Below are 24878 nucleotides of genomic sequence, written 5' to 3'. Positions count from 1 at the left end.
GTGGAAGATTTTAAAATTCTTCGCAACAGCGGTGAAATTATTGGGGGGGACGAATGTGACTCTCTCCAATATTGGGGGGGACATGTCCCCTCCGTCCCCCCCGCTTCCTACGCCTATGCTGGCAGCTAACCACATGTACTAAGCTCTGTTTTCAAAGTAACTCTCTTTGCAGTGCAGCTACTTTCCTCTTTTTTTAATAATTGTTGATCTGAAATCAACCTTCAATAAGCTCAAGTATTAAAATGAAAGTTTGAAACTGTCAGGATAATCTACTCAGCTCTCCATGGGTGCGCCCGAAGCTTGTGTTTATGTGACAAACTTGTTTCCAGAAATGGGCGGAGCTATTAAGTAGTTTAAGTACACTGTGAGGAACAAACAAATCCTCTTTCTTGTTGCCTGAGCACAGGAATATGAGCATGATGAAGATCAAGTGCTTCATGTTCCTGGCTGCCCTGAGTCTCACCTGGACTCTGTCAGAAGGAGGTGAGTAAAAATATTACTGAACCTTCAGTTTGATGTTTTCTAATATCAGCATCAATATGTTACATTTTATTTTATGGCACTTTTGAGTCCACAGAATGTAACCATACAATAGACAATAGTCTATAAAAACATCTCGAGAGACACATTTTTTTAAAATTAAGCTTTTAACATTTCTGTTGTTCTCCGTTATTTCAAGTGAAAGAAATAATAAAAAGTTGACGAATTAATTAATAATTCCTTCTCAGGAAACAATATAAATTAATGCTCCGGATTGCTAAAATAAAAAAAACACACACTGTTTTGTCTTGGCAATGTCATGGAGTGGAGGATAGAGGCGAGAACGAATGCTGACGACCCAGGTAGAGATGAAAAAGTTATGGCTTTAATGAAAAATCCACAAAAAACAAAAATCTAAACACACAGGCAGCTCAGGGAAGAACAAAAGGCAAAAAGTTCCACGACTGAACAGACTGGCACGGAGAACTATGACGGACAACATTAGATGACAACCCGACAAGAGACAAAAATAACAGGTGGACTTAAATATGCAGGGAGGGTAATCAGGGAATGAGACACACCTGGTAAGCAATCAACAGGGAAGACAGGACTAAACACAGAAAACCTAAAAAATAACTACACAGAAAATACAGAACACAACAGGCAAACCATGAAATAATGTGTTTTATTATGAAAAAGTACTATTAGAATAAATTAAACCATTTTAGACAGGACAAAACAAACAGAGGGTTTTTAACAAGCAGAGGCAGGCAAGGAGAAACTAAAACTTAAGAAAATTAAAAACAAAGCATGAAACTGACAAAATGACATCAGACAAATGAAAAACAGGTAGAACTAGTACAACAGGAACAAGGAAACCTTTGTTATAAAGCCTGGAGGAGCACATCTTACCGTAAAGGAATTACAGACATGCAGGAACACTGAGGACATCTGGAGCCAGGACATATTATTTACAAACCATTTCAAACTCAGAAAAGCAAAGTGCCAAAAATCTGACACTCAAAACTGTGACAAGTAGACAAATTGAAGCAACAACAACAGTCCTATTATAATTTAATCTAAATTAAATTCAGTTTAAAAGAATCAGTATCAGAAATGAGAATGTAGTTTTGAACAATCTCTAGTTCATTCCTGTTCAGTTATATTACAGTTTTTCTTTTTATTCATTTTTTTAAATAAATAAAAACAATGTGAATTTTTATTAATTAAAAAATGTGAATAAAAGTAACATTGCATGAGAGGAATATAGAAATAGAAACCCAACAAGAACATTAGGTTTCATTATGAGAGTTAAAGGGAGCAGTGATGATAGATGGACATACCTGACTGATTTAACTTGATTCAAAGGCCAATTCATAAAAATGAAAGAGAAACAACAATTTAATGTGGTATTTTTTTTTTTATCACTTAAAGCACTTTTAACTGCCTTGTTGCTGAAATGTTCTGTGCTAACTGGACAATAAAACAACAGCCAGTCATGACATTATTTGGTCATATAGAGATTTTATTTTCTAAAGAGATAAATTATTCATGGGTTTGATGCTTATTTTTTCCACATTGCAGGTACTGGGCTGAGCTGTGTTTTAAATGAGAGCTGCATTTTACCATGTGAGCTCCAGGCTGGCTCAGATCCTCTCATCCACTGGATTCACATGATAGCAAGGGAAACTTTTGTCCATTCCTTCTACAACAATCAAACCCAGCTGGGACACCAGGTCCATTGGTTCAGAGGCAGAACGTCTCTGTTCACAGATCAGATCCCCAGAAGAAACGCCTCCCTGCTGCTCACAGCGGTGAAGATTCAAGACGAAGGACGATACATGTGCCGCACAAGTACCTCTGAAGGCAACAAAAAAGCATTTGTTGACCTAAAAGTAGAAGGTAAATTAGTGTGTTATGCTGCACGGTGGAACAGTGGTCAGTACTGTTGCCTCACAGTGAGAAGGTCCTGGGTTCAAATCCCAGTGGAGCCTTTCTGTGTGGAGTTTGCAGGATCTCCCTTTGCATGCATGGGTTTCTACTGGTTAAACCCACGAGTGCAAACCCAAGCATGCATGTTAGGTTAACCGGTGACTCTAAATTACCCTGAATGTGTGTATGACTCTTCTATGACGTCCTGTGGTGGACCAGGAAGCAGTTCATGGAGAAGCTGCTTCTCATCGGTTGACCACTGGACGGAGACACCAGGCCTCCCCTTGAACAGGAGCAGGAGGGTATAAATAAAACAGGATGACATTTTTTTCTTGCAGAACTTTTGTATTTATTCTTAAATATGACACATTTTTATTAGTTTCTTCCATGTTCTTGTGTTTCAGCTCCAGTCTCTGACATCAGGATCCATCAGGATGGAAACAGGATCACCTGCAGCTCAGAGGGGATCTACCCTCAACCTGAACTCACCTGGTCCACTGAGCCTCCATCCAACACGGCTCTGCAGAACAGAACCACAGTCCATCAGACTGAGGAGAAGCTTTATGACATCACCAGCTGTCTGACGGACCATGACCCTAATTTGACCTACTACTGCACAGTCAAAACTCAGACGAACCAGAAGACAGGTTTGGTTAAACCTGGTAAGAACAAGTTAAATAAAAAAATAGATTTTCCTCCATTTCAAGGCTGGATTCACTTTTCATGATGCATCAACTGCTGTGTCTCCACATGCACCATTGTGAAAAGCTTTTGGACAGTTTTTTCCTTCAGAAAACAAGAGATTTTGTTCATAAAAATTGTGATAAATGTTGGGAAATTGTGTGCAGTATTTTGAAAAAGGTGTGTTTTAGAATTTCAGTGTGAAGCAGGAAATGTGCTTGTAGTTTAGCAGAAGTGGTTCAGGGTTAAGTTGTTCTGTGTATGAAAGAGACAGGAAATCATGAGAGCTGTTAGTCCACCTGCTCCTTCTTTAGCAAACTGAGTGAAATATTCATATTTTAATATAAAATATGCACATTTCTCAGAGACAATGCTAAACCTGATTTATCTTGTTTGGACTTCTGCTTAGTAAAAATGCTAAAGTAAAATCTTTCCCTGTAATTCTTGAATACATAATAAATAGTAAAATGTTTCCTTCCCCTGTCTGCCATCATCCATCCAGATGCATCTAATGACGCTTCTTCTTCTTCTTCCTCTTCTTCTTCCTCTTCTTCTTCTTCTTCTTGCTTCACAGAAATGTCACATAATGTTGGAAAGTTCTCTGTAGTGGTGATTGGGGTTCCAGTTGCAGGTGTAATCATGGTGGTTGTGATAATCACTATAATTTTAACGAAAAAAGGTAAATGACTCTTGATTTTCTTTGATGTCGATTTCTTGATTTTGTTCTTTTTTATTAATAATTTCTGAACTCAAACTTTTCCCAGGCTGCACAGCAAACAACACAAAGACACCAAACAAGCCTGAAATTCATGGGTCAGTAATGTATACAGACTAAATTTATTTAAATAGTTTCTCCACTCTATGATTGTAACAATGTAAGAAGTATAAAATGATTACATCATTTCCAGTTTTATGTTTTATATTTTCTTCAAGACAAAATAAATCATTGTTCTAATTTGAAATTATTTTGATTCTGTTGCAGGAACTCGTTGAAACCTGTGGACTGCCTGGACGAATCGGACTCGGCTGTTAATGCAGAAAATGATCTAGATACTGTGACCTCCGTTACTCGTCTTTTATCCCCTGGTCTCTCCTAAAGTCTTACATACCAGACAATGTTTCCACGAGCACAACAACAACGTCCTCAAGACAGTTACTATCTTAAGATTTTAAGATGTTAAAGTACTTTTCCATTAAATTGATAATTATATTGAAATATCATAAAAGATGTAAAACATTTGGACGTCAGTTGAAATGATTTTTGAAAGTATCATAGCAGCAGAAATGACTCTGTACACAAGTATGTTTCAGAGTTTTTTGTTGTTTTTAAGGAAATAAAATGAACAAATTGGGGAGAGTCCCAGTTCACATAGTTAAAAAAATTAAATATCACAGATTGGCCAGTTTTTATTTCTATAGGGCATAGCATATAGTACCACGCCCCCCGTGGGGTTTGAGCTGCGGTCAAATCAAACCCCCACATGGTTCAGGATTCCTCTTAATTTGGCCCCTACATTCTGAGTAGGTATTAATGTGGAAGATCTCCATTTTATGTAGCTGCTAGCCTTCCTGGTTGGTTAAATCATAATTGATGAGTGCAATGTCATCAATTATATAGAGCAATATAACATTAATGCAGTCCGGACCCATTTAGGTGAATGTTTAAGGTTTGATGGGTCCAACAAAATGAAAAATGTTATATATTTATAAATCACATAGCAGAGATTTTGGACTTCAGAGCAATTCCATAGCGTATGGATAAACAGATAATGCATATCTTAGTAATAAATAATTAGTATATTATATAATAAATATGTATGCCTCATTTAGAATAGAAGTTATTGATCCCCAAAGGGAAATGATCTATAAATGAGAGCAGAGAAACTCAGATTTAAGTCACTCAGACTTGGGCATTGTAAATCCTAATGGCTACAGACAGAAATGATGTTTTTATTGATCTGTGGAGCAAATAAAATGTTTTATTGATTGATTGATTTTCTGTGGTGCACTTTGGCCAACGAGTCTCTGGCTGAAGATGCTCCTGTTTCCGGCAGCCATGATGTCATGAAGTGGATGTTTGTCGTCGTCCTTTAGTGTCTGAGACGTCCTCACTGTGACCTTTGACCAAAATAAACCTCATTCAAAGCCTCATTCTTGATTAACTGACTTCATGGATGAAGCTCTGAAATATTTTCACCTTAAACATCTTAAAGCAAATTTTTATGAAATAAAAAACGGTTTAATTAGTTGTTGCTGCTGCTGGGGCCCAGTGCTGTCCTAAAAAATCATTTATTACATATAAAAACAAATGAATGTATGTTGTGTGATCTAAGTATTGCAAACCTAAATTTGATCAATTTTGTTTAGATGTACATAAACTAAACAGCCTCCTTAATGACGTCTAGCTCAAAATTGCCTTCACTGCTGGTCTGCTGGTGTTTGGAGACTCTGATGGCTTATGGGTAATATTTGGTGTTTTAAAATATCCAATGAAAACCAGTAAAGACAAGATTGTAAATACATTGATCAACAATTTCAAATAACACACAAGGAGTCTAGATTATTTTAAGTTACAATAAGGATGTTTTTTCTGTCTTTGCTCTCGTTTAACACCATCCATATCTGACTCTTCCTCTCCTTTTATCCACATCAGCAGATTATCACAAACTCTCAGCTCTTCCTTCTCCACCTCGTTAACAATCAGGCTTTTTCATTTTGAACAGAATAAGGAGAAGTTTCTCTGTCTTGGATGAGAAAACATTGTTGGCACAACAGTCAGGATGTTTCTCAATAACAAATGTTGACCTGCACCAAACAGAAATGTTTTCAGTTTTGATGTAAAGGAAAATCTGCTCTGACTGGTTTCTGTTCAAACTTTCTTTTCACCATGAAGCTCCTCCTGCCTCATGTTTCTGCTGCACCTTTGGTAAACAGGAACTTAAAAAAAAACAATTAACCTGAACAATCGTAGAATAAAAAGATCTGATATTTTCTCACAGTCTTGTGGTTATGGCTGCCAGAGAAACTGAGTTTGTATAATTTATACTATTTCTCTTGTTTTCCAGGTTATTTAGTCAGTCGCTCTGATATAAAACACTTCAGTTCTTGGTTTTCCTCCTCACATAAGTCTCAAGTCTTTGTTTCAGTGGCTGAAAATCTCATATAAAACATGAAACAAGTGAAAAAACTTATTTTAATAATATAAATGTATATATTATCCCAGTTGGTCCTCACTAGTAGCTGAGTTCTGCAAACTAAAAACAAAGAAAAAAAAGATACACATAAACAAAAACTGATTTTTTTCCAGAGATTCCAGATAATTGAAATGCTTTAGTTTTATGTTGAACATTTATCTCAGCAAATATTTTCTTATTTGCTGAAGTTTATCTTCAGTCCTTGTTTCCTGCTGGGTTCTTCATGTCCATCCAGATCATCCTGTTGTTCCTCATCTGGGACCAGAACAGCTAAACCGCAGCGACCTGAAAACGTTCAGATTCAGCCGAGTTCCTACAAGCAGGAAGCCTGTAATCAGAACAAAACATTTTATTTATGTTTGCATATAACTAAGATTTTTGCAGAGCAATCTAAAGCAATTTTATGCTGATCTGGTTTCATCTGGAGTCCAATTAAATTCATTTTTGCTTTGTTCTTATAGTGTTTTATCCTAATTTATTTAATTTGATTTTTATTCTTCTGGATTGCACATTTTTAGAAACATGGTACTGTACTTTGGTTTTATGATTTTGGTGAATATACTTTGCAACCTGACTGTGGCTAATGAATCAAATAAAAATACTTTATTTATCCAAACATAACTTTATGCAGCTCCTTTCATCCACGTCTCTTCAAAACGTTGTTGAATGATGATGCTTCAGGCAGGAAGCAGCTCAGCGCCTCAGAACAGTTTGCTCTGGGATTTGACCCAAATCCCAAAACTGTTTTGTGTTGGGTTCTGCGGGGGAGTGTTTTCTCTACATTTTCAGGGTGGCAGGCTGACGGGATCCAGCTGGTGCTCGTCATCTCCAATCAACAATGGCCTTAAATAGGAGAGGCTTCCCAGAAGAAGATGCCAGATGGTTCCGCTTCTACAGTGGTACACTCTAGCTCTCAGTGCTGTCTCAAGTGTCTAACTTGTTCCTGACGCCTCTCCCATCTTTCTTCCTCCTAGAACCAGCCCTGACCTCTCTCTGAGAATCAGATCACCTGGACTACTTGGCCCTCGCTGTTTGGCTTGGCCAAGCCCCTGGATTCCTCCACCACCACCCTGCTGCTGCCTGTCCACCCTCAGTTACCTGCTGGAACTCCCCCACCTGGAGACCCCTCGCTGCCCCAACTGCTGTACCCTCCTCTGCTCACCTGAACCCCCAATCCGTAAGCCCTCATCAGGTTACATCATCATTCCTGTCATTATTCCTCTAACTGCTCACCCATTTCTCAGTTCCTCCTCTGGCCCGGTTCCTCCCTGCTGCCGCTGATCTTCACCTCTCCATTGTTTTCCCCATTACACCTTCCTGTTCAATAAATCTGTAAACTGAGTTTGGGTGTCCGTAGTTGTTGCTTGCCTTCGAGTCCTGGTACCTCTCATTATGACAGTTTTGTGGCGCTAATTATTTGCTCCCAGTTTCAAAAACAATACTTTGTTGTCATAGCAACTGTCCAAAAGTAGGTAAATGAGAACAACAATCCTGGTGGCAGAGCATCCAGAACCAGAAGGAACTATCGACCAAACAGATGAACATGAGGCACCAAATAAACCAGATCAGAGCTGCTGCAACAAGAGAGGCAGATTTAGAACTACAGTCGTTAAATAATTAATCTGCTCCGTCTGCTTGTTTGTGTGTTTTATTGTGTCTTATAAGCCCATGTGGGCGGGGCACATGTACAGGTGTGTATAAGATAAAGACTGCTACTAATGAAGGAAAAGCTTCATTTGTTTGCTTTATTAAACATGTGGTCCTGTATAATTTAGTAAAATAAATTAGATTTAAAATTTAAACAGGCTTAATTTGTTAGAGTTTAACAAAGTGAAATGAGAATTTCTTCAGGATTTACTTTCTGTTGATTTGCAGCTCTTTGAACTGAGAAAATAAAATAAATGTAACATGTAAAACATGTAACAAAATGTTTTACATTAACATTTATTTTTAATGCATTTCCGTTTCTTCCAAGATAAATATTAACTACATATTGTTTTTTAGTCACTTACTGTTGATGTGATGCTGTTTTGCACATGGCTTCTGTGATTCGTGAACAAAAACCTGGAAAATAGTTTGAATCAGATGATGGCACTGAAAAAAATATGTTGATAAATTATTTAAAAACCAAAGTCTGTGTCTTATCTTACCTAATATAACTACGAATATCAGTATCCACAGACCGAATCCTCCAGTTATTATTGCAGCTACTTTACTCGCCTCCATAACTTCCTCTGGGAAGAAAAAGGTCAGATGTGAACTCGTGTCTCTGGATGATCTTTGATTCTAGTATTATACACTCAGAGCAGTGCTGTTAATCTGCCTGTTACTGAAAAGAAATGCAGTAATAAAAATATCATCTGTGAACCAAGTCAAAGGAAAATCATGTGATGCTACATTACTTCATTTGATTCACACCAGATGTCGACAGATGCAGCTGAATGAAGCTAATATTTAGAAAATGTGAAATATACCAACAAAAAAGTTACTTACTTTTACAGAAAGAGGCTGTCTTCTTGTTTCTGCTGCTGCTGACGGTGCAGCTGTATGTCTGGTCATAAAGTCTGTCTGAGACCAGCAGAGAGCTGCTGATGCTGTAAAGCTGCTCTTCAGTCTGATGGACCATCGTTGGGCTGTTGATCTCCAGTTCAGATGGAGGATTAACAGACCAGCTGAGTTCAGGTTGAGGGTAGATCCACTCTGAGCTGCAGATGATCCTGTTTTCTACCAGCTTTATACTGACTTTTATTAGAGCTGCAAACCAACCAAGTAAACACATCAAGAAGAGTAAAGGTAAATCTCACTAACTAAAATCCACCACAATAGAAGCCAGTCTACCTTCAACCTTCAGTTGAATGAATGTTTTCCTGCTTCCTCTCTCTGTGCTGCTGTAGCAGCTGTATCTTCCTTCATCCTGGATCTTCACTCCTGTCAGCCTTAAGGAGCCGTTTCCTCTGGAGATCAGGTCCTGAAACAGAGACGTCCGACCTTTGAACTGCTGGTCCTGCCGTCCCAGCTGGTCCTCAGTATCATAGTAGGAGTGGACATTATGTTCTCCTGATGTTAAGTGATCCCAGTGGATGATTGTATCTGAACTGGGATCAACATTACAGGGTAAAATGCAGTTCTGTCTGAAAACACACGTCACTGTGGGATCTGCAGGACGAGATAAAATAAAACCAGATGTTTACATACAGAAAACAAAGAGATGTTTCCATGTTTTTCTTACTGTCTGGAATCAAATCAGAATAAACTTGTCTTCTTGTTTCATCTTGGAAAATGACCCACATTATTTCGATTGTTTCTCTGTTAGATCCACTAACTTCACCTCATAACGTGTTTGTTTGTCAGAGGTTCATCAGTTCAGCAACTTTTCTGTGGAACCATGTGAGTCAGAAAACATTTGGTGGGAAGCTGATCATCTCCTGAGCTCATCATAACTTCACAGGTCAAAACTCTTCTGAACGTTTTTAAAGGTTTAATGAGAAACGTGATGACCTGCTGAAGGCAGAGTATCGGAAAGAGCAGCAACAAAACAGAGGCCCGATTTCAATGTGTGCAAAGTAAAACTTCATTCATATTCAATACATACAGCATTTCTATAACTACTGAAGTTTCTTGACTGTGCTATAAAATGGTATTAAATACACTATATTCACTTTTATTCACAAACGTAGCTCATAAAATTTCAGCTTAGGAAAAAATATGTCTATTTCATCATAAAAAAAATCAGTTCTGTCAAGAGAAGTTTACTGAATGAATAATTACCCCAGACTTCGTAAACAGTGATTTTATTTTTCACGTTACAAAAACAAAGCCCTGTTTTGATGGCAGTTCAGGTTCTGTAATGATTGTTTCTGTTTCACTTTAAACACAAAGTTGTTGTGATCTGTGGCTCTCGAACACGAACAGCAGATAAAATGTTACACAAGAAATTCAGCATTTTGACTGAACAGATATTAAAAAATCTCTGAAGACATTTCTGCCCTTTAAACAACATGGTTTCAGTTTTTGAAGTATTGTGTTTTTAATAAACCTGATAAACTCAACATGGAAACTGGTTCAATAAAACATTAATCTTTAGCATTTCTGGGCATATTTGCTTCATTCTTAGGTAAAAACATAACACTCACATTATGATGGATCATTGATATTACAGCTAATTCATTTACTCACCTCCTCTTGAAAGGGGCCAAGTCAAAGTCTGGACCATTAAAAACATGAAGCAGAACATTTTCACCGTAATAAAACTGATTAAAATCCTGGCACCTAAAAAAACTGCTCTTAGTTTTACCTGTGAACAGGTTAAACCTAAAACTGTCCTGGTTTATTTACATCAACAGTTCAGTTCCTCCTCCTAGGAGTGGCAGACTGGCCCAAGTCAACCTGTCAGGTTTTACAGAGGATTAAACCAGTGGTGCAACTGCACATTATTCAGGTGGATGCGAAAACATAAATCGGCGCAACCCAAACTTTGCTCCAAACTTTCTGAGGACTGACCACCCAGCTCACCCGCTGCCTCACACACCGAGCCAGCAGCGTCACCTTCCCATTCATACTTCATGACAGTCACTCCCACATNTGGTTAATTTGTGAATGTGCACGAAGCTGAGGACAGAAAGTTTTCAAATAGTTCACTGGGTCAGAACCCAGAGTTTAAACGGTGTCAAAGTTTCTGAGCCGTTTCAGTTTTAATGGTGTTTCTGCAGGAAAGTTGGGCTGAACAGAACCGAGCAGAACTCCAATAAAGCCGCTGAATAGTTTCTGATGCATTATGACCAAAAGCTGATTCAAATTATTCTTTGAATCTGCAGCAATAAAAAGAAGAAAGATGCTGAACAGCTTGAGTACTTTAGGATTGGCGCCCTTAAATAGAGTTTCCTGTTTCACGCCCATATAAAGCAGGAGGGATGGAGAGAGGCTGAAACGGAGGAAAGTGGATGAAAACCAGAGACAGAAAAAGATTTGTAGCTGTAGTTTTCTCCAGCAGACCTTTGATGAACCACAGCTGGAGATGAACTGCAGCCTGAATTTTAACAGCAGTTATCAACAAGCACCATTAAGTTTCAGGGGTTTTGTTCCTATAACGAGTGCAGACGAGCTCTCAGATCTGCTGTCAGCCAACTGGAAGGCCAGAGAGCTGCAGAACGCACAAAGCATCCGCTGAAGAAAGAGAGAAAGAGAGGCCTGATGGGAAAACCTGAGCTGCAGGCGGCGCTCACAGTGATGCACGCAGAACTGCACACCTTCAAACCGTCAAAGATTTTAACGAGAACAGCTCAGCCAGACCTTCCAGCAGAAACATCGAAAGCTTAAAGTCGGACTTCATCCGACTGGATTAGCATTTTGAACATTCACAGTTTGAATTTGCGATATTATTGTAATATTTGCCTCATACTATGCAGCTCAGATTGTGACAATGACTCTGAACCTGAACTCTGATGTTTAAAGTTTCTGTCACAGTTTCACTGCGTCCGTATTTCTGTCGACTTTCAGACACTCGATGTGTTTCCATTACAGATGTTAGAAAACTTTCTACATATTCTGACAAAAAATGCACAGCTCCCAAGAAAAGGCGGGAATCACCATAGCAACGTGAGTCTCTGGTTCCCCATGACTCAGCAGTTTCTCTCTGATCGGCTCCGTCATGCTGGACGTTTAACCTGCCTGTCAGAAACAAGCTGATGTGTTTGAGTCTCACCTGGATCAGAACGAAATACGCCCGCAGGTCGTCTTTTGTCCGAGGCCTAAAGACAGAAACACAGAACAAGAACCGGCATGAGGATGAAACACAAAAACATCTTTCACTTGATCTCACTCTGTCTGGAAATATTAGTAACGATGAAGCTGAAGCGATAAACTGAAGCGGCTCTCACCCTTTCCACTCTCTCAGCAGGCTGTTGATGATTCCTTTCAAGACCAACTTCTGGATGTCCTGAGGCTGAACACACACACACACACACACACACACACACACACACACCGTTCAGAGTGTCGGCGCGTCAGACAGACACACTTCTGCTCTCTGTGTTAGTCCAGCTTTAAACCTCAACATTAAACTGAAGCCCAAACAGAAGCAAAGCTGAACTTGTTTCATAAAAGTTTTAAAAGTCCAGTTGGGTGAGCTGAAGGTTCGACCTCATGAACTCAGTTACAGATGATTATAAATATTTATTAACGCCTAAAACCCAATTTAAACGGCAACTAAAAACTAAATAAAAATAAAAATTAACATTAAAATTATTTATTAGCTTAAATTCCTTGTGCAGTGGAGCTGAGACAAAGCTCACGCTGCACAGCGCCCTCCAGTGGTCGCTTCTGTCACATGGAGTCCCTCAAGGTTCCATCCTGGGAGCCCTCCTATTTAATATCTACATGCTCCGTTAGCTCCATTAGTACAGCCTGGCCTCATCAGAACCGGGTTTGGGTCTTACTTACTGTGCTGAGCAGCGAGTCGTAAACCGCGCTGACGAACTTGCCGTTGACTCCTGAGTCCTCGATAGTGTTGAACAATCCGTTGGCCTCCCGCTGCGGGACGTTCAGACACGGTGAGGAAACGGAAGCAGAGCCAGGCGGCAGAGCGGAGATTTATCTGCTTTACCTTGAAGGCGGCGTTGATTTCTACGAAGGAGTCGAAGGTCGTCAGGTAAAACTCTCTGACTTCCCTCCAGTCACCTGATTGGGCGGCTCGCTCCACGTCCTCCCTGTTGGAAACGGCAGATGGAGTAAAGCAGTGAAGAGGATTCTGGGATGTTTCAGCGTCAGAGAGGAGACCCACTGGAACTCCTTGGTGGTTTTGGTCCGGAGGGGGATGACGGGGTCGCAGGGGAACGGAGCTTTGACTTCCTGAGGCAGCGTGTCGATGGAGAGCCGCTGCTTCTGCCGGACGTTGCTGCAGATGGGAGGCAGCTCCCTGACGGCTGCAGCGCAGAGGAGACATAAGGAGCCGCTTGAAACGTTTCACAGTAAAACATTACAGCATCGGGGTTTAATCAGCCTGGCAGGGGGAAATCTGGGCTTTCAAGGCCACATTTGTCACAATCTTATTCATATATTTAATGTTCCAACACTAAATATTTAACTCAGAAGCTGAATATTCAGTTTACAAAGTAAATATTTTGCTTGCAAATTAAATTAGGAAGCTAAACACTTAGTTCTGAAGTGAATATTTAATTCTGATGTACATACAGTATTTAATGTGGAAACTAAATAAATAGCTCAAAATTAAATATTGTTTGTTACATAAATATTTAGTTCCAACATATTTTTCCCCAAACTAAATATTTAATTTTCAAAATAAATATTTATCTTCCAAATTAAATATTTAGCTTCGACCTAAATATTTTGGTCGAAGCTAAATATGTACGAATATATGAACTAGCTAGCTAAATATTTAGCTACCTAAATACTTAGGAAGCTAAATACTTAATTTGGAAGATAAATATTTAGTTTGGAACTAAATTTGCAAATTATGGAAATTACCTTGTGGATCAGTGGAAGTAGACTATCAAAATAAGAGCTGGGTTTTCTGGACCTCTATATAAACTTAACTGAATCTCTTCAGTCATCAGTATAGTTTTTATTTCCATGCATCATCAGTTGTTTTGCTCCTGACATGTCCGGTGTCTGGATAAACACGTTTAAATGAGAAATGAGAAAAGATTGAATTTTTCATATCTAAAAGTGACGCCTGCTGATCCAACATGGAGGCCGGTCCTCCACCAGGTGGAAACACACATGTCCTCCCACACACCCACCCAGCCTTTCTCTTCATAATTGGCCCCTCATTGTCTCTGTCTCCACGGTAACTCCCTTCAGCACGAGGCCTGTCCAGGTGCATTGTGGGTGCAGGACAGATTATTCAAGCAGGAGGAAAAAGGAGCGGCGAGGCAGACTGAGGGCAGCAGAGCGCTCAGAGGAGGTCATCGGGTTTGAAACGGATTTCAGCCTGAATTTAAAACCAACTCTCGTTTTTATCCAGGTGGAATGAAGACTAAATAACTAAAATAAGTTCCAAACATTAAAACCATAAAAATCTAAATTAAACTGGTTCAAACTGCAGAAAATAGAGGATTTTCCAAACAACTGGAGTTCTGCCAACCAGGGGAAATCCCAGCAGGTTGCAAGTTCAACTCCAAGGTCAACGAGAAAACACCAAAGTGTCCCATCTCAGCCTCTACAGGCCTCAGTTAGCAGGGCAAAGGTGAAAGTTCATGAAAGGACAGTTTGCAGTCTGGAAAAAAACTCTTCACCTTAAAAATCCAGCAGCAGAACTTTGGTTTGCAAAGCTGCACCTGATGGAGGGACGATGTCCTCTGGACAGATGAGACCATGTGGACATGTGGACGCCAGACGTCAGCACATGAGCACAAAGACATCAGAGCAGCTGTAAAGCACGGCGGTGGAGGAGTGGTGATCTGGGCTTGATTTGCATGTCTCTGGGAGTCCATCTGTCCAACAGCTGCAGTTCGGTCCAACGATACTGTGGAAACTCATCTCTGCTGCCTGATACTGAGCTGTTAGCATGAAGGGCGGCCATGACAGACGGCAGCAACGGCCTCAGTCAGAGGATGAAGATGAAGGTCCTTCCAGCCCGCAGCATCACTAAACACAGAGACAAAGATCCTCGTTGCCGTTGACCTCTCCGTTGCCGTTCTCCTCCATGTTGCCGTTCTCCTCCATGTTGCCGTTCTCCTCCATGTTGCCGTTCTCCCTCGTGGTTCTGGTCGTGGCGTGCCTCCAGTGCGTGGATGTCTTGTTTCCAGGACGACGGCCTCTTCCTGTTCCAGAAGTCTCTCTGAGCCTCGTGAACTCTGCACACGGATGATGTCAGCTGAGGGTCGGTTTGGCCTTCGCTGGGTGGAGACTTTGACTGGACCGCCACATCATCCAGGTCACTGGTCATGGCAACAACTCCTGGTTGCCATGGCAGCTTTTCATTGCCTTCAGGAGGACCAGCATTATGTCAGCTAAAGGCTTTGATCGTACTTTGGGTTCAGACTCAGATGAAGTCCCAGGCTCTGGTAAGTTGTCTTTGTTAGGAAAGTACCAGAAGCATCAGTTCTACCATCAGAACTGATATGTTGGTGATTTTCCTCCTCTGAGGGTTTTTTGTGCAGCGCTGATGGAAAAGCGTCCTGATGGGAGGGATAATGGCGTTTTATCCTTCCAGGCCTCTGGCTCTGAAAGCGAGGCGTCAGTGATTTCTGATTCTGACTCGAAGCTTCAGATGAACCTCTGATTAGCTCGGCCTCAGAACTCAAAACCATACTTGAGGAAAATGAAAAAGGAAACAGAAACCTCCTGAATCTGTGATTATCCAGCAGACTTGACGACTGTAACCGGGCAGAGGAATGCTGCAGCATCCTGTGTACGCCTGAGTGTGTGTGTGTCCACTGTTTTCCTTTCATATGGTTTTCATTTGGGGTGGAGGTTCGCATAATTATTCTGGCATCAGTCGGCGTGGTGACAAAGCTGGCTGATGAGCGCTCCGCTGGGTCTCCGTTCTCATGGCAGTCAGAAATAACCTCGCCTTTTACGAGAACCAACATCCTCCTCCACGTAAAAACACTCGCAGTGACTCAGAACCGACAAGACGCTCGCTACTTCACCAGAACCTCGGCTGCGCATGTCAGCCCAGAAACCAGAGGTTTGCATCGCATCAGCAGAAATCCGAGTTACGGGTCGGATCCTGGGTTTGGATCCGCGGCCACACAGCGCTCCTCCTGCCATGCAGGCTGCATTCTGACTGAATACATGAGGCGTACTGTAAACAGAGGAAGTAACACATCATTACAGCTCAGACGGGACCCACATCAGATCGACTCAGAGAACAGAACCGGGTCAGGCTGTAGGTGAGGAACATCTGCTGTAAACTTTCACAGCAGGTCAAAGTGTTGCTTGTTTCACTGCTGGAGAGGAGAGACAGTTTCTTTACAATCAGCTTCAGCACTTCAAACATGAATAAATGATGTTAAATCAGGTTACAGTCAGTTAAACATCTGTCTAAACACAGCAGAGAGCAGAAGGTTTCTGTTTCCACACGTCACAGTCCAGTAGACCCGGTTCGATAGAGGACCAACGCTGAAACATCTGTTCCACCTCCAGCTGCTGTGGTTCTCTTCCTCTGAGTCAAACCAACCTGTTCCCCTCCTGGCCTGTGGGGGCGCTGCACCAAGATCCACTGAAGGAAACGACACAAAAACCTCTGAAGGATTTCAGCGGCTGGAGGATTTCTCTTTAGTCTTTGGCTAAAAACCACGAGTCATTTCTCCTGCTAGCACTAAATTAGCATATTCGTTTTGGTTCTATTTACCCAGAATGCCCTGTGCTGTTGTCCACTTTCTGGTTTGGGAGCGGTCTACTGTCTGCTTGGCTTTCAGTTCAGCTGAACCCAAACCGAGGTCCAAATCATCTCATCCTGCCTCTCTAACTTTGATCTGATCTGATCTAACCTCTCTGGATCCCTTTCCTTTTGACTGCTGATCGACTTCACAGGTAAATGCTGCCATTTTATCAGACAGTCTAGATTCTTCCTTCAGTCTCCTAGCAACCAACACAGCCAAGCCTAGGCGCAATTTGGAGGTGTGTGCCGTTGGTACCGGCAGCATGGCCTGCTTTAGCAGCAGTTCTCAGGATCGTGTCTCAGCTGATGTAACTCACTGTGCCTGATCCCCAGCGGGCCGGTCAGCGGGCCCCCGATGCCGATGGCGAAGCCCCGCCCTCCTGCGTCTCTCCTCTGGCTGAGCGTGGAGATGAAGGTTCCCAGAGATGGAAACGGCTGCTTGGGTCCTCGTCCCAAAACCTGCCATGAAGAAAACGGCTGTTTAATATTCTGTAACAACAGAACGATGTCTGGAGTAAAATAAAAACAAGTCAGGTATGTCTGAAGATTTTCACTGGTGAGCACACTTCTGCTAATGCGCTAACAGCGGAGCTACTTTTGCATTTAGCACCTTATCCTAACTTTGAAATTGTTTAGCGCTGGAGACCCCCACCCCCTGACCCCACTGGGGACAAGGTGTTGGAAGGTGGTGGATGTTTGTGATTGGTGCTTTAGGGTTAGCGCAGCTAACCTTTCAGCTAGCTGCCCACCACTGGTTTCCTTGATATGAAAATGAGATCAAGGAAAATCATTTAATAACTTTTTGCACCTTTGATGTGAATTCTACTCTCCTGACAAATAAATGTTTTTAAACATAGACATTTTAAAAGCTCAGTAAATTGTTCACATCTTTATCCTGAAACATTTCATGTTTTCTGCTGAAGTTGTTCGGTTGTGGATTTTAATGTTGTGACTTTCCAGCTTCTCATAATTACATCCACTTTGCTCATGACTCCACAGCATGATGCTGCCACCACCATGTTTTACAGCTGGCCAGGCGTTCAGGACACTGCAGCACATCTTCCCAGAGGTTTGTTGTAGCTCTGCTCCTTATTCCACACATGGAAAATCCAGGAGATGAATTTGTCGTGTGGATTATGAGCAGAGCTGGTTGGAATCTCCTACGGCTCCTTCGGCGTTGCTTTACGACCCATCATCAGCTTTAATAACTCTAACACTGGAGCTGATGTCCAGCAGTCATCACAGGACACACACACACAGCTGAGAGAGCGAACAGTTTCTGGACTGATGGAGGAAGCTGGAGTACCCAGAGAGAGAGAACCCCAGTGTGAAACATCCCCCCGGCTGGGATTCAAACCCAGGACCTTGTTGCTCGGAGGCAGCGGTGCTTCCATCTGCAGCTGCTGTACGTCTCATAAATGAGACGCTGGTTTATAACCAGCTTATTCTGGAAAGAATACGTAACTGCAGATTTATTTTATGGGCTCTCCTGACAAACGTTCCAGCTAATGACTGAGTAGCCGTCGTCTTGCAGCTCTTTAGTCGACCAATAAAGTCGGCTAAGTGACTCTCTGCATTCTCACATGTTGAGGTTTCTCAGCAGAACTTCCTAAGCTGGTCCAGACTCTGGGCTGCATGATCAGACAATGAGAACATAACCAAAACTAAACACATGAGCCCAGCGTTTACCGACTGTTCTCCGTGATTAATCACACGCTGCGCCGGCCTCGCTATCAGACGCTTCACAGCAGCAGAGCCACGAGTGCAGCGAGGCGAGAGCGAGATGGAAATTACAGGATAAAAAAGAAGGAACCAAGGAAGAAAAGTGGGATGGACAGAAGACGGGGAGGATAAAGGACAGGAACAGTGAAAATAAGAGGACAGGAAGAGAGGGATATGAGAGAGAGAGTAATTCAGGAAGCGGGGGAATAAATGGAAATTAAAGAAAATAGGATGAGGATGAAGAGGTTCAGACCTGAACAGATGCAGAGCAGCCGCTGCTTAGAGCTGCAGCTCCACATGTGTACAAAGACAGAAACCTGTGGTGTGTTCAGGGACTGCAGGAAAAGACAGATTCTAAATCAATACAGTTTGTGACCAACAGTAAAATAATCAGCCAAACATCATCATGACGTACAGTTACTGAAGTAAAAACTTCAGATCAAATCCTCTTATCATCATCTAAACATTAAAGATGCATCAGTCAGGATTCAACACAGATTTCTGTTTCTCTTTAAACCTGCTGAGTCAGGTTTTTTCTAAAAACTTTAAAAATCCTGCAGGATGTTTAACAGAGGAAGGAAATTTAAATATGAACATTTATTGTGTTAAAGTAATTTATTCTAAACATTTATAAGATTTTAATTTAAACTAAATATAAAAGCATCAACATGTAGATTATTGGTGTTTAAAGATGAAGAATTCCCACTGAGAAAAGTTGATCAGGAAAATTGATTGGTGCATCTCTGATAAACAAGTTTAATGATGTTTATACGTTTAAAAGACATAATGAGATGTAAGTGTGGATATCTTTGTCTTTTTAATGTTTTGTAAACTTTAGAAGTTTCCATTAAAGGCCATAAAACCAGATTTATTCAGTCGTGTTGCTGAATTTCCCGTCCAGGTTTTAAACTCCGTCAGACGGTGAGAAGTTGAAGCTGCTGGATGAATGATGTGGTCAGAGCTGCTTGTTATCTGAGAGCAGCTCCTCACAGCCTCACAGCTCCGCCCTCAGCTGCTGAGGAAACCCAAAGCATCCAGAGAAACGTCCCAGAATGCACCTCTGCCTGGAGCTGGTACTGAATCATCACATCTGAGGAGAGACTGACGACGTTCTGCTGCAGGTGGATTCATCTGCTGGTGGCCAATGCAGCGTGAGGACATGATGTGTCCATCATGTCCACCACGCCGCGCCGTGCTGCCGCCGCCTCCACCAGGCGACTGGCGGCCATGTTTTGTTCTGGCGGTTCTGGCAGCAGAGCAGCAGGTGTGGGCCGGCTGGGAAACGGTCTGGCTCTGCGGACTGGACTGTACTGGTCCGGTTCCAGCAGGCAGACTGGGTCAGAAATCTTAGTGGGTTTCTGGTGATTTACTCACCACACGTCTGGAACGGGTCTGGTACCGGTTCTGACAGAATCAGGCCAGCGCTGGTCCGTCTCAGAGGAGTCACAGACACAGCACAGACTGGCTGTAATGAAGCTGTTGATGGAACCGAACCGGACCGGACCGGACCGGTGGTGCAGCTGGTCGCCTGGGTGACGGTTTGTCTTCAGGACTTACTGGGACAAACTGATCAGTTTATCAAAGTGATCAATCAGTTTGACTCAGAAACCTGATTGGTTCATGATTTATTCCTGATATAATAAAAACATTTCATCCATCAGCCAAATTTACTAAACTCCTTCACTCATGTTTGTTTTTAATCTACATAAAAACTTCTATTAAACCAACCAGAACTATTATTAAAGCTTCAACGTTAATATTCTCAAATATTATTTGATCAACCACATCAGTTTTTGTTTATATTATTTAATGTTCCTATCAAATTCAGAGGAAGCTTTACTATTTTAACAGTTTATTCATCATTTATTCTGCCATTTCAGGATATTTATGATTTTGATGTGGAAGGAAATGAAAATCAGTTTGACGTCCCTGATGTATGTCATCAAGATTTAAAAAGTTACAGTTTCTAAACGGCTAAAGTTATAAGTTCTGTTTTCTCTGAAGGTTCCTGCGAAGCAGCAGCCTGCAGGCTGGCCACCGCAGCAGACAGCCTTACTAACGAACAGGATCAGTTCGCAGAGAGAAGCTCAGCCTCAGAATGCTCATAAAAATGATGAGTCTGTAAAGCAGCAGACAGTCACCTTCTGACACGACGCTCAACCAAAAGTTTATTATGAACTGATAAAGGCAGAAAGGTTATTTTATATTTTCTCTTAAAAAATAACTCCATCCTGTAAGACGGCCCTCTGAGCTGAGACCGACTAGGATTTGACTTTATTTGTAGAAATAAAAACCGTCCTGAATGTGAGGAGTGTGACGACGAGCAGCTGCTGAGACGAGTCCGGCTAAAACTCAGAAGAGAAAAACTGAAAAACTTTCTGTTGTTTCTGAAACAGAGTCAAAGTTTTCCAGACTTTCAGCTCGACTCGTCCATTTAACGTAGTTTAGTTTTAACGCTAAAAACACTGAAATCGTCAAACACAATGAAGGTTTTAGATTGAAGTGGTTCTGATGTGGTTCTGATCGGACCCGATCTGAACCCAGCAGGAAGGATCATCATTAAATCTGCAGAAGATCAGTGATGATGAGGATCGTCTCCTGGATTTCTGGTTTTTAACCTCCAGCAGGTCAAACGTTCTGGTTCTGGTCGGGAATCAGCCTCTGCTTCAGCAGTGATGTAACATGGATGAAGTGGATTTTCATCTGGATTAACAGGTGATGAACCTAATTTATGGTTCAATCCAACCTTTGACCCCTGATGGTTAAACGGTCATGAGATCTGAATCAGAACCATCAGAGAAAAATCCTGGATCCAGACAGAACAGAGTCCGAACTCAGCCTGAGATCCAGACCAGTCAGATTATTAGGCTGGTCAGAACTAGTTCATGTTCATAGTTCACCACCCAATTTGAACAGGTTGTCAGATCCATCAGATTAAGGTTTCTACTGGATCCAGACTCCTGGTTTGGACCGGTTACTTTTTCACCAACAACTAAAACATCCATGAAGCAATAATCCAACAGGAACCGAACGCCACGAACGGCCCAGAAGAATCCATCCATCATCCATCCATCATCCATCCATCCATCATCCACCCATCCATCCATCATCCATCCATCCATCCATCCATCCATCATCCATCCATCCATCCATCCATCCATTCATCCATCCTTCCATCCATCTTTTGGTGACTCAGCTGTTTTTCCTGCCTCAGATCTCCTGCAGCCTGATCAGAACCAGAGAACAGATTCAAACAGATCCATTTGGATCCACATGTTTTTCGGTCCTTCCAGACCGGATCAGAACCAGGCTGAGCAGTGACCAGCTGTTCTCGGGTCAGAACCGTCTGAAGGTGGAGATGCCTTCAGCTCTGAGCTCTGGACTGAGGCGTATGACCAGAGAGCTACCTGATGACGTCACGGGCGTTACGTAAAACAGAGACTGAGCTGACTCAGCAGCAGATCAAACCCGAGTGATGCTCCAGGATCAAATGGAGGAAAATTTAAACCCAAAAACAAGATGAAAACTGTGACCCGCTTTGTCATGTTGCATAACATGTTTCGCCTCTAATGTTTCATTCTGCAGGGAAGTGATGCTTTTAAATGAAACCAGAGGGAATGACTGAAGAGCAATTAGAGAAAATGCCCTGACAAAACAAACAACTTTTGCAAACTTTCAAAAACTCTCAAGTTAACGATTCTTCTCATCCTCACCCACATCAGGATCTACCAACTGAAACATCTGGCCAGAAAAACCAGAAACATTTCTGACATCTGAGCTCAGACGGAGAGAAAAGGAGGGTTAGCTTACAGGAGGAGAGCTGGTGTAGATGGGTGGAAGCCTCTCTCTTTCCCTCTCAACTCCTGACAGAGCAGAATGTTCTCCATCCATCCTGAAGAGTGGAAAACTTGTTTTTCCTCCGTGGAAAGTCTCAGTCCTCAGCTGCGCCTGCGGTGCTGCTCCTTACAGGGCTGCGCATGTTTTCCCCGCAGATGTCCGTCTCTGCGCTCCGCAACCAGGGGAAATCAGGGAGATTCACATCCTACAACAAGCGGAGTGAAATCTACCTTCGTCGGACAGGTGAGATCCCCGTTACGCACACAGCCTGACGCGCAAACGTTTCCAAACAAGCAGGCTGTGCGTAAAAGTCTGGCGTGGATCTCTCCAAACAGCCGGAGCGCCGCCGGAGAAAGTTAAAAACAGGTTCTAAAAACGTTAAAGGGAAGTTTCTACCCGCTGCTTCTGCGCTTCTTTCTCTGCTTTTCTGCGTCGTCGGTCGGGGAGGCAGCCCAGCAGCGAGCCGGCGCCATGTTTGGAGGGAGGAGGAGGAGGATGAAGAGGAGGAGGCGCCTGGAGACCCAGCGTCACCAGCAGAGAGAGGGGAGAACAGGATTCAAAATAAAAGAGCAAAACTGCTGCAAGGAAGAGAAAAGCTCATAAAATCTGAAGGGGAATCCAAAAATAACAGAGGGAAATGAAAATTTAGCAAAACAGAAAAAATACACTAAGAAACAACCAGTATGAATAAAAGTGATGTAATTTATCTGAATACATTTCAATCATTTATTTTAACTTAGTAAATAAAATAAAGTTCATATTGGAACAGAGTTTTTAAATGTACCAGAACCAGCGACAGTTTTTGATATATGCCATATGGGCAGTTGCCCAGGGTGGCAGAAAGCCACATGGCGCCCAAGAACTAGAAAATTACAAAATCTGTTGTGCCCTGAACACGTTTGGTACAACTTAAAACCTGCTGCTGAGTCAACTGGAAAGAGATCAAATGTTTTGCATTTTAACTGGCTAGGAGAGAAACTTAAAAGGGGCCTGCTAAAGCTTTAGCATATAAGCTAAAATTAACTGAACTGTTCAGTAGCATGTGGGCTATCACTGTCATGTTAGCTAACATTGACTGCCTCCATTCAGAATGATAAACTTAGCTATTATATTAAAAAATAGCTAAATTCTTATTTTTACAATAAGGCTAATGTTAGCATGACAGCTATCACCAGCATGTTTACTGCTCCATTTAGCTTTTATTAGCTAAATACTAATGTTAGCTTAAATGCTATCATCAATCTCTGTGCTTTCATTAGCATGTTGACCTATTAGCATGTTGATATTCCCATTAGAGTGTGTTTATCTCCAGTCTGGGTTTTCTTTGGTTTATTTAGCAGCATTTTTAGCTGCATTTTATTCTGACAGTTTTCAGAGGAAGTGGAGACTTTAGCTTCCTCCAGCTCTGGTTCTGTAGTCTCTGTGTCACTGTTACAATTTAACTCCTGGACACGTAATTAGTGAGAAGCAGAATCCGGGCTTTAGGCCAATTCTCTCGGAACATAAAGAAACTGAAGGGCTGCTGTTGTTGAAGCCCCCAGTGTGTGTGTGTGTGTGTGTGTGTAGGTGTGTGTGTGTGTGTGTGTGTGTGTGTGTGTGTGTTTCCCTGTAATGTTCAGATCGTCATCCGTCTGGTTTCCCTAAAGCAGCTCCAGTGTTTCTGCAGAAAGCTGCTATAAAATCTGATTTAATGACGTTTGTTTCCAAACCAGCATCAGGTTAACCAAACCTGCTCCGATCCAATAAAACCAGGATGGACTTGGACCTGAGTTTGGATCAGTTCCTCCAGTCACAAATCAAAGCAGCTCTAACAGAATCTGAAGCAGACAGGCCTTCCTCTTCCTCCTCTTCCTCAGTCTGGAAGCTGATTTCTGCAGTCTGGAGGAAAATGGCCACAGCGTCTTCATCCATAATCCAGGTTCTGAGGTTGATGGTCCATCCAGATGGTTCTGAGCTCAGAGAACTGGACACCACCTCTGGATCTGGTCAGCATCGTGTCTTCTCTGCACAACGTTTGCATCAGAGTTAACTGTGCAGTGAAAAAAATTTCTCTTTTGTTGAAATTTTAAAATCTGGGTCTTGGATGAATGATATAAAAGCTTAAAAATGTCAGATGAAATTTGCATATCACAAAGAACTAGAATTGGTTATGAACTACAAACAAGTTTTGTTTAATGGATCCTACAGAATTTAAGTAGCTTCACTTGTGTTGTGAACTATTATGAGGCTGATTTTGATGGATTCTCCTCATTGAAAGCTGTTCCACACTGAAGAGGTCAAAGGTTAAATTCTGAATTTTCTGCTTCCTCTCTGATCCTGAAACGTTGTGAGCAGAAGGACCAGATTCTGGACAGAATCAGAACCGAGCTTCAAACTCATTAACATAATTTCTGAAATTTTTATTTTTTCTGTTTGAGATGTTCAGTTCTGGCTGCTTGGCCCGGTCCGGTTCGGTTCGGTCCGGTCCGGTCCGGTCGCCCTGAGCCTGAGCTGCGTTTGTTTTCGGAGCTGAGGCCCGGTTCAGCAGCAGACACGTGGTGTTGGTCCAAACCCAGATGTGCTTTTTGCATCAGTCCAGAAATTTTTATGGCTTCTGGGGCTCAAACTCAAAACACTCTCTCTCTCCCTCCCTCTCTTTCCCTTTCTCTCTCCCTCTCTCTCCCCCCTCTCTCTCTCTCTCTCTCTCT

At 42.0% G+C, this 24878-nt stretch overlaps 2 protein-coding genes and 1 long non-coding RNA gene across 3 annotated transcripts; 2 read left to right on the top strand and 1 right to left on the bottom strand.

Annotated features, from left to right (window-relative positions):
• The first annotated feature begins 380 nt into the window (after positions 1-380).
• Positions 381-5089, top strand: LOC106936173 (V-set domain-containing T-cell activation inhibitor 1-like). The gene is made up of 6 exons (XM_015017013.1): positions 381-483; positions 2065-2382; positions 2817-3074; positions 3668-3772; positions 3858-3906; positions 4076-5089. The coding sequence occupies exons 1-6, from the start codon at positions 411-413 to the stop codon at positions 4188-4190; spliced, it is 918 nt and encodes a 305-aa protein (XP_014872499.1). The 5' UTR covers positions 381-410; the 3' UTR covers positions 4191-5089.
• Positions 5090-6933: 1844 nt separating this feature from the next.
• Positions 6934-7678, top strand: LOC106936174 (uncharacterized). The gene is made up of 2 exons (XR_001422070.1): positions 6934-7464; positions 7532-7678. It is a non-coding gene; the product is annotated as an uncharacterized LOC106936174 (long non-coding RNA).
• A 3853-nt stretch (positions 7679-11531) lies between these two features.
• LOC106936179 (probable E3 ubiquitin-protein ligase HECTD2) lies at positions 11532-24782 on the bottom strand. The gene is made up of 7 exons (XM_015017019.1): positions 22165-24782; positions 16950-17091; positions 13066-13207; positions 12889-12991; positions 12726-12815; positions 12164-12228; positions 11532-12034 (listed from the first exon to the last, which is right to left on the bottom strand). The coding sequence occupies exons 1-7, from the start codon at positions 22243-22245 to the stop codon at positions 11680-11682; spliced, it is 978 nt and encodes a 325-aa protein (XP_014872505.1). The 5' UTR covers positions 22246-24782; the 3' UTR covers positions 11532-11679.
• Positions 24783-24878: the final 96 nt, after the last annotated feature.

Source organism: Poecilia latipinna, unplaced genomic scaffold (genome assembly GCF_001443285.1).
Source record: "Poecilia latipinna isolate Pla-1442-1.1 unplaced genomic scaffold, P_latipinna-1.0 Scaffold2091, whole genome shotgun sequence".
Taxonomy (NCBI): domain Eukaryota; kingdom Metazoa; phylum Chordata; class Actinopteri; order Cyprinodontiformes; family Poeciliidae; genus Poecilia; species Poecilia latipinna.
Note: the sequence above shows the minus strand (reverse complement) of the source record. Positions and strands in the feature narration are given on the sequence as shown.

Excerpts from the sequence above, each read along its gene's own strand:
- LOC106936173 (XM_015017013.1), top strand. The coding sequence starts at position 411 with ATGAGCATGATGAAGATCAAGTGCTTCATGTTCCTGGCTGCCCTGAGT. Across the intron at positions 2,383-2,816 it reads TGTTGACCTAAAAGTAGAAG|CTCCAGTCTCTGACATCAGG; the intron begins GTAAATTAGTGT and ends CTTGTGTTTCAG. Across the intron at positions 3,907-4,075 it reads AACAAGCCTGAAATTCATGG|GAACTCGTTGAAACCTGTGG; the intron begins GTCAGTAATGTA and ends ATTCTGTTGCAG.
- LOC106936179 (XM_015017019.1), bottom strand. The coding sequence starts at position 22,245 with ATGGATGGAGAACATTCTGCTCTGTCAGGAGTTGAGAGGGAAAGAGAG. Across the intron at positions 13,208-16,949 it reads CCCGCTGGGGATCAGGCACA|CCGTCAGGGAGCTGCCTCCC; the intron begins GTGAGTTACATC and ends TCTGCGCTGCAG. Across the intron at positions 12,035-12,163 it reads CTGCTGAGAGAGTGGAAAGG|GCCTCGGACAAAAGACGACC; the intron begins GTGAGAGCCGCT and ends TTCTGTCTTTAG.